Source organism: Ictalurus furcatus, chromosome 12 (assembly GCF_023375685.1).
Source record: "Ictalurus furcatus strain D&B chromosome 12, Billie_1.0, whole genome shotgun sequence".
Classification (NCBI taxonomy): Eukaryota; Metazoa; Chordata; class Actinopteri; order Siluriformes; family Ictaluridae; genus Ictalurus; species Ictalurus furcatus.
In genome coordinates, this window is record NC_071266.1 from 13,219,728 (window position 1) to 13,229,720 (window position 9,993).

The 9,993-nt window shown below is 39.0% G+C and overlaps 1 protein-coding gene across 1 annotated transcript; it reads left to right on the forward strand.

Moving 5' to 3' along the window:
• The first annotated feature begins 950 nt into the window (after positions 1-950).
• On the forward strand, positions 951-9,626 carry misp3 (MISP family member 3). Its single transcript, XM_053637452.1, has 4 exons — positions 951-2,574; positions 5,413-5,493; positions 7,361-7,437; positions 8,295-9,626. The coding sequence occupies exons 1-4, from the start codon at positions 1,218-1,220 to the stop codon at positions 8,379-8,381; spliced, it is 1,602 nt and encodes a 533-aa protein (XP_053493427.1). The 5' UTR covers positions 951-1,217; the 3' UTR covers positions 8,382-9,626.
• The last annotated feature ends 367 nt before the right edge of the window (positions 9,627-9,993 follow it).

Here is a 9,993-nt window from a genome sequence, read left to right on the forward strand (position 1 = left end):
CATTTTTTGGGGGAAATTGTGCACAGCATTTTAGCATTCAATCGTCACTTCTTTACAGTATCACGGCTGATTTGTGTACAACTGAGAATTTATCTGTTTAAATGTTGCATATTGCCAAAAATTGTTTCTCTGTGTCGCACATATGCGTAGAAAATAAATCACCTGCTGCTTTGTTGCTCACTAATAATACAGGGTCATGCTAATGTTCTCAGGTTAGCTCTGTGTAGACATGTCCGTGTCGTGTATTTGACGTATTCATGTCTTTATTTCACCATGTTGTCGATTTACAAGCGCTCCTGCTGTACATACAGGTCAAAACACATGACTTCTTTTTCATCTCCATTTTTGTCTAAATGGTCATTTAAACCGTTAATTATTATTAACTGAAAGTCTGGATTAGATTGGAAAATCTCAAATCTGACTTCACTATAATCCAATACTTCAATTCAGGATAATAATGACCCAGTATCATCACTCAGTATCTGAAATTGTGCACATTGTAAAATAAAAAAAAATTCTCAAGTATTACTTTTAACTTTAAAAAAACAAAAAAACAAAAAAACAAAAAACGCTTCCTGATTCAGCAGCATCATGGCGTCCGACACGGATGACATGATAGAACTTCACAAGTGCCCCGAAATGGTGGAGTTTGAAAATAAAGGAGGTGTGGAGTGATGGACATGACGTGTCACAAACAGACCAATCAGAGCTTATACATGAATTATCTGACGAATCTATTGAAGAATAGGGGGTCAATTATACACTTATCATAACAGCAAAGCTTTTTGTTTGACTGCTAAAACAGATAGTGGACGGGGTTGCAAACATCAAACACATCAATCATCACTGCACCAAGAAACTGAATCTCTTGAGGACTCAATCATGTTCCTGTCAGAAGATCAGAATGAGAGGAGGATAAACAGCAGAGGTGAGCAGCAGGGGGCGCTTGAGACTCCTGATCCGGCTCAGAAGCAGGAAATGCAACAGGTGTGCAAATCAACTCCTCCCTTAGAAACTGTTGCCAATGAGATAGCCAATGGAGATCCTAGAAACCCGAGCTATAAGTCTTTTATGGTCAGTGAGCATTTGATAATAGAGGCAGCAGGGTGGAGGCAGGCAGAGAAAGAGAGTGAAGAGAGAGAGGACGAGACAGAATCGAAATCAGACAAGACACACAGAGACACGCTAATGATCTGAGGAGAGAACAGAGAAGAAACATGGACTTGGATCAATATGATGATAGTCAAAGTGACAGCGGAGTGTCTGCTGATTTCTCTCCGAACAGCATGTCAGATAACGAGACGCCAATCGAGAGGGAGATACGCCTCGCCTTCCAACGAGAGCAGAGCCTTCGCCGCTCACGAGGCTTGGATGAAACCAAGGAGTTCATCGATATCCCTCTCAGAATGTCCATCCTCTCCCAAGATCTCACAGAGAAATCAGTGAAAGATCATGGTAAGGAGCGCCAGTTCGCTGGAAAGAAGATGCAGCGTGAGATCCACACTGAAGCTGAAAGAGAGAAGGTGCTGGTCAAGCTCGGGAGGCTGCCTGGTTTTTATGACAAAGGTACCGTGAGACAACTGCAGCAGAAAAAACGTCTCTTTGAAGCCTTCCAGGAATCCAAAGATCTCCAAATCTCCAGTGACGGAACTCAGGAACCCAGAAACAGTGTGGAGATGCTCTTCCAGAACCATTCCCCATTTCAGCCCATTGAGACTTCACCCAAAGTTCTGCAGACCTCGAGAAATCATGATCATGAGACATTCAAATCTGTCCAGGAGCCGAGGAACGAGGGAAAATCCTACGTTTCATCCTGCAAGATCACCAATGGTGGAAATCAGGACTGCTCATCTAAGGAACACAGAAGGCACTTGGAGCTGGATTCTTCTCCTCAACTCTTCCCATCTCTGAAGGAGAAGAAACTCCTGTTTGAATCCTACCAGGAGAATAACTATCTTCCGATCTCCAGAGATCAGGACAGTGAGGTTTCTGGATCTTTTAAAGAACGGAGGAGAAGTCTAGATGTCTTTTTCCAGAACCAAAATTCTGGAATAAAAGCCATCCAGGAACCCAAAGATCTCCAGATCAGAAGAAATCAGGATAACAAGATGTCAGGATTTTCTAAGGAACCAACAAGGAGCCTGCAGGTTCAGAACCCAAAACTATCTGGTCCAGGGTTCTCGGAGGCTGTGGATCAGCAGGTGATAATCATTGAGAACAAGCCTACAGTGATTTCACACACAAACAGGCAGGTTTACAAACCTGTGACTGTGACGGACTCAGAAAGCGTCAGATCTGCACCTGAGAATCTTCATTACAACTCACAAGTCCAAAACCAGACAGCTAACGACAAAGAGCTGAAGGAGAACCCATTCTTCAAGTTGAGATCATCACTGTCTCTCATCCCGGATGTGCATAAGGACATTCAGGAAGCAAAAAAGCGAGAGGAAGAACTGCACAAACAAAGGACGATTCTCTATGGCAACAGGTCAAAGGTCACAGTGTCACTGAGCAGAATCACACCAACACACAGCCAAGCAAACACACCAGGACAACACCTGAACACCACACCAGGTAGGCTACACGTGTGTGTGTGTGTGTGTGTGTGTGTGTGTGTGTGTGTGTAGACTAGAGGTGCAACAACTAATCGATAAAATTGATAATAATCAATTATGTAAATCGTTGTCAATGAATCTCTTTATCAATTAGTTGGTCTGCGCATGGTACATTTACTCATTACGTTACTTCTGTTCCAAAAACACGCTTCAGAGAGTAAATATTAAAACTCTATCGTCTACTGCAGTGTTTCTCATCTGGGGGTCCGCGGATCTCTAGAGGTCAGTGGTGTAATTGCAGGGGGTCAGTGGGAAAGTTTTAAAAATGTTTAAATAATATTGTATATATTTTATTGTTAAATTGATCAAAATATATTCAAATGAGATGTTTTAAAATGAACTGATTTGGTTATTTGCGTGCATTCACAAATATCACGATCGTTCATTGATGGATTTTATTTTAAATTTATTTACAAATCAAATGATAATTTGCAAAAACTAATGAGTAGTAGAGAAGTTCACGTATCGCATTGATGGATAAAATAAACAAAAGATCATTCAGAGAGTCAAATTAAATGTCACACCAACAATAAAATGTAAAAAATAAAATCCTGAAATTTTTTGATTCAATTTTAAATGTCCAATGTTAATATTATTAATGTTAAATATTAATCAAATAAAGAAACATATATAGAAATGACTTATATAGCCTATAATTGTTGTGGAGTGAGGGGGTCCTTGTGGATTGTTTGAATTATGCTCGGGGTCCAGAGCTCACAAAAGGTTGAGAACCACTGGTCTAGTGTATGAATTTTAGAAAGGTAATATCGTCTCAAATGGAACACATTAGTTTTTTACTAACCCAAAGTATAAGCCGCTTCCCAGTCAGTGGTGCATAACGTCATACGCATGTAATATGATGCCGCTAGCTTTAGCAGATACCCAAAGTCACAGACAAACACTTTCTTCAGTTTACTGTTTATGTCAACGTCACCTTTTATTTCCAACATGACCTCAGTCACCATCAGACATCAGACAGAGGCGAAATCATCAAGTGACTGAGGAAGAAAGTGTGCAACCTCCAAGTCCTCTAAGGCAGGGGTGCATTTTATATTAAACACTGCGGAGAAGCTCAAGCTTTATAAAGCAGGGTTTCAGTAGCACGGAAGCATGGCAATGATGCATGAGCACAAACTTATGTTTGTATCCAAAATGCTCCACTGTGTGCAAGGGCTTGGGGAAACTGGTGCAAGTTGCTTAAGAGGTTTAGTTTAATTTAAGTTTGTCATTATATGCTGTATTTGTGCGCTTGCAGTGTAACTTCTGTCGTTTATTATAACGGAAGTGATCTATTAGTAACGAGGCCGTGTTGCTACTTACTCGCAGTGGGAGCGAACGGAAGATCTGTAACGTCTAATTAAAACACTATGATCCAAAGTAAAATAATATTCCTAAAAGCAGTGAGTAACAGAAACCATAAGGTGTAGTGAAAGGGAGTTTTTATTATAAAGTTTACATTATATTTATAAGTATTTATGCATTACTTTTTATAGATGCAAAAAATCACAGACTTAAACCACCTAAATTGTCCTAAATTGTCACGTTACAAAGATGTATGACGGAAGCAATCGCAGATTTAAAACATTTAATAAACAAACAGACAAAAAACAAAGACACGATAACACAAGGAAAAATACTGTGGCAAAACTAAACATCGACTCGTGGACACAAGCATGGATAGACAATAGGTAAGACGAGGAAGCAGTGCAAACAGTGGCTACATATATGAGTGCTCGTTAAACAAAAAACGCGATACAGGTGCAGGTGGTCATGTGACAATGATGTAATATGGTGCAGTGGCTGCTGGGAAAGGAAGCCCACAGTTACCTCCTTGATATATGACATAAATGAATAATACATATTCTAGTGTCTGTATTGGGTTCTTTTCAGTCTTATATAATTGGACATACAGTTGTGTAAAGTTTTTAGTTTTAAGTTTATATTTGTAACACTCAGTTTGTAGATTATATTTTAAATAAACGAAAAAATGGTACCGAAAGTTTGTCCCAATCTGATTAATCGGGAAAAAAATAACCGGCCAACTAATCGATTATGAAAATAATCGTTAGTTGCAGCCCTAGTGTAGACACTATGTAGGGTACACAGGGTGTGAAGGGCACTACATCTCTTATGTGGAGTCATATACAAGTGCATTACACCCTAGAAGTGAGATTATATACTCTGTAGTGTATAATGCCTTTTACTCCCTAGGTAGTGCACTGTACAGTCCAATAGAGAGCTCTTTTGAGGGTGTGTGTGTGTGTGTGTGTGTGTGTGTGTGTGTGGCTGACTCTGCATTCACTTTATCTTACTGTAAATAAGGGTTTAATGAGTTGTGGAGGTCAGTCAGATTTAAATTGAGTCCACTCAGTCCTTTTACACACTGAGTGGACTCGAATACAAATGCAGTGAATTAGCTTAAGCTACGATGCATTAGCTAAAGCTACTGTAGCTAACAAATAATGAAAGCTTATAGCCTTCTATAGTTTAGCATCATGCTAACAAGTTTATCTCAAAGTATGTATAATGAAAAAGTGTAAAGATAAAGCTTTGTTTTCTGGAACATAGTGCTGGAGGTCACATGGGATTTGTGTGTGTGAGAGAGAGAGAGAGAGAGAATATGGAGCATGCTAATTGCTAATTAGCCAATTAGCTAGCAGTCTGTGAGCTACCTCCTGGATTAAACTTTATTGAGAACCTCTAACGTTCAGAACAGAACAATCCACAAAACGTAACAAAATGAACTGCATATGAACTAGCAATTGTGATAATTGTGTGTGTGTGTGTGTGTGTGCAGGAGAAGCGCTGATTGCAGGAGGAACAGGATCGAGCAAAACGCCAACTGGAAGACGAGAAAATCCGACTGCAGCAACCAAAAGTGAGACACACACACACACACACACACACACACACACACCTCCTCTCTAATCTTATTCAAACTCACACACTTTGTTCTCAGAAATAATTCCAGAGTTCATTCAGATATATGATCAAATTTGCCTACATGTGTATTAATATATATTTGTAGAAATGCTTTTGATATACTCTCACATCTGAGTATTGTTCTGCGCATAATCAGTGGCGAAAAAGCGCATAAAAACACGCAAAGGTTTCAATTATGAATATACATATAAATATACATTTTGTAGATATGTGATATGATAGCTCTTAGTGTCACCTTTCATTAATGCTCAAAATTATAAGAAAAATCTAGAGTAGTAGCTTTTTTATCCTAGGTATGTGTCCATGGTTACCAAGGGCCCTTTGGAGTCTCCAAAAGGTGATTTTGGTAAAACGCATGGACATGCCTTTAGAAAAACATGTGTAAAATATAAATTTTCTTTGGTATTGTTATCAAATTTGAACTTGGACTTGGAAAGGCTTCATGCTGTGGTCCAATTGTGTTTTCCAGCTAATATCTCCCAGCTGTAGTCATCTGCAGGCATGTGTATGCAAATAAATAAGTAAATAAGTAAATAAATAAATCAGGCACACACACACACACACACACACACACACACAAACCCTTCTATCTCAGTGGGTTCAAACTTCTCTTACTCAATACCAGTAGCACTTACAGTGATTCTGACTTCTGGGGAAAAACCTTCAGAGTGTCTTTGCATCAGTGTTACTTTGCATATGCCTTGGGTAGGCGTTTTAGGCTGGTTTTACAGGAACTTTAAGAGGTTAAGTAGAAATGTACACTAGTGAATTTTCTATGCTCGTATGTGTAAGTGTACTTGAGTATAAGAGAAGTGCACTAGGATATTCTAGGATGCACTAGGATAGGAGTGTTGGATATTCCAAATAATTATTTTAGTTGTAACATGATATTAGTATGTTAATAATGTATTTTATCAAGACCTGAGATTTCAGCTCTCTTTTGCTCAGAAATCAGTTGAAGTTTACAGTGATAAATAATTTCTGTGACTCAGTAACTAACCAGCGAACAGAAATACTGTTTACATGATACTCAGTAATTTTGCAGATGGTGCAGAGTTAAAGGAAAATCTCAAGACTCTTTTTGTCTCCTTTTCGCTCTCCTGAGAGATTTTAGGAGAAATATTTGTGACTCAAAAATGAGCCACAACTGAGGATCAGTAATAATCCGGCATCCTTTACAGTCATCTTATTATTATTTATAAAAAGCCTGTACTGATCCATAAGAGCAGCACATCAGGCTCTAATGCTGAGCTGTAACCTGCTCACTGATACACATACGGCTCGTTCAACACCAGACGTTATTCAGTCCATACACGATTTCATGGCCTTTTTTTATGAAAATTTGCGATGCAACTTGCGGAGTTTTTTGTGATTTTTTTTTGCAGAAAACTATTTGAATTGGTGAAATTTTAACCTCAGTTTGAGTCTTGTTTTAAAGACAAAACTTGTTTTGAATCTCATTTGCATTTATTTTCATTTGGGGGAAAAAACAAGAAAAAACGAATGAACACAATGTATATAGATCTACCCAGAGCAAAGAACGGTTCTGTGTTGTACTGCTTTTACCTGCCAGTGACGTGGATGTTATTTTGAAAGCAATCTAAAAAGTGTGAATAACAGAGAGACTTATTTATTTTTTTACGTATGTGAGATTAATATAGAGTTCACTCTGAGGAGAAACACCTGAGAGACTTTAACAGAAATCTCTTTTACATCTAATATCAAGACTCTGTGTTTAAACATTAAACACAGCTTAAAGTTCCCAGAAACAGCATCAGTAAGCAGTGTGTGTGTTTTTCCAGTGAGTTTGTCGTTTGGGAAGTTGGATCTAAGATGGCCGCCTCCTTCACTACAGAACGGACACAAAACACACCCTGAGGTACGCAACTGTGTGTGTGTGTGTGATCAGTTACAGAAACTAGCCACAATCAGAGAGCAGGATTTGCTGCTACCCATTTAAAGGACTAAAGAAATTTCTTCAAATCTTGCCACTTAGCTGGTTAGTGATTAGTACGTTAGTAACACTGACTAGATGATACGAATTTAACACTTGGTAAGTAGTATTTTGTACCTTATTTAGTTTTTTTTTAGCTAATATACTACGGCAGCTAGCCCTGCTGAAACAAAACAACAACAAAAAAAAACAATAAAAACCCTCATAGAATATGTAATGGTTATAATGGGAATTATACTGGTTTTAATGGAAACTGTAATGATCTCTGTGGGTTGCCTTTTATTGGTGGCATGTTATGTCTAGTGGATACCATGAAGGAAAACAATGGTTAGGGTAATGCTTTGAATGGTTAGCTGATGGTTTGTAATGGTATTTGTAGTGGAAACCTTTAGAATTTCTGAGATGGTTTCTGCCGTTGTTTTTTTTTTTAATTTTCAGCAGGGAGCTGAGCCATTCATTCATTAAACATTCATTTCCATTTAGCGATTTGCGGTTTATCAAGTCACGCTTCTTAAAACTGTCACAGTTAATAATGTTAAACACAGCAGATTTCCACAAACACACAAATATACTTACAGTACACAAAGTGCACTGTTTAAGTCTGAGCAAACCTAGCTCTAATCTAGCAGAAGTCTGCCCAGACCAAACATCAGTCTAGCAAAGTGATCAAAAACAAAGAAGTGAAAAAGCTAATTAGCAAACACAAACATTCTCCACTGAGCAACACACACACATTCAACACATACACACTGAGGCTCTGAGGTTTTTTTCCCCCTCCACAGGCAAAGGAACAGCGACAGAAGAACCTGTTAGTCCAGCGCTGGGAAACAGGTCTAATCAATGGACACAGCAATGACCATCACAACTGACCATGGAGCAAACACACACCTCCTGAAGACCAGCGTGAACATCTCCAGCATTAACTTTAAACCTACTCTGGGCTGTTTAATTCACCTGCTCTGTCTCTGTTATTAACTCACCTGCTCTGTCTCTGTCATTAACTCACCTGCTCTGGGCTGTTAAACACAAATGTTAATCAGAACATCACACCTTTGCACTACTGCAGCTTGTTGTCTAATCTTCTCATTAGCATTTAGTATATCAGATTAGCTTCACATAATACACACACGCATTCACAACGGAAAAAAAGTTAAAGTATTTAATTCATTCATCACTTAGCAGGCTAACCAGTTAGCCACTAGCAAGTTCTGGCTGTTTAGTGAGTTAGCAAACATATGCTAGCTAGCCAAACTGTTTCATTACTGAATCCTTAATAGGTGTTTATTAATTTTTTTCTGATTCCAGTGTTGATAGAGTGCTAGCTAGCTTGTTGGTAATTTGTTTTGTCGATTATGCTTAGCTACCAACAAGCTAGCTATTTAGATTTTTTTTTTTTAGCCACACCACTGACTGGTTTTTAGTTTAGCACTAGTCAGTTAGCTTTGATATTTTACAGCACGTTTACAGCACTATTAGTTAGCTATTTAGTTTTAGCCAAGAGAGATGCTTGTTATTTATTATCAGCAAGCTAATGCAAGCTAGCTAGGTCTAGAAAACACTTGTTATTTTTTTTAATGATTAAAAACACATTAAACTGATTTCACTGTGCTACATGAGCGTGAGATGTGTGCACACCACAGTGACCTAGATTCCCCACACAAAGCCTAAGGAAAAGAAAAATAATGTGTGTCTCCCTTGTACAAAGTTTTTGGGCTAGTGTCAGGTATCTGTGTGGTTTCTGAAAGCTGTATGCCCTGGTTAATTATATTAACCTGGAACACAAGTGAACACAATTAGGTGTAAATGGGCTCAGATGTAGCTGCTGGACTATACGCTGGATAACTTCATGCATCGACTCTCATCTGTTCAGTAGAGTTTAGCCTGTAGCAGGAGTCACATGTGATAGCCTCTCAATTTCGTCTGATGTCGTTATTAATGTTGTCCTGCTCCACAAAAATCTCTGGTCACAAGCAGCTGCAGAATAAATATTTTACAGCATGTTAATTCTCTGGGACTGTAATGTCACTGTGCTGAATCACTCAATGAAACAGCTACAAAGAAGAAAAAAACGAGAATAAAAGCGCGGCTTTGTTACTACCTGCTTGTGGACATTTCACAAATCCGGAGAGATCATATGCTCAAAACACCAATCCTGAGTGTCACACTGTATGAGTTCAAAGCACAAGACAGCGTATAGAAAATGAGGACACGCCCACTCAGTTCTTTGTAAGTCTTCACCACTCAGGACACGCCCACTCAGTGCTTTGTTACAGCTTCACTGCTCAGGACACACCCAATCAGCACTCAGTTTCACCCTTACCTCTCAGGACATGCCCACTCAGCACTCAGTTTCACCCTTACCAATAAGGACACGCCCACTCAGCACTCAGTTTCACCATTACCGATCGGGACATGACCGCTGGATGCTTTGTTACATCTTCACTGCTCAGGACACGCCCACTCAGCACTCCCTCAGAGCTT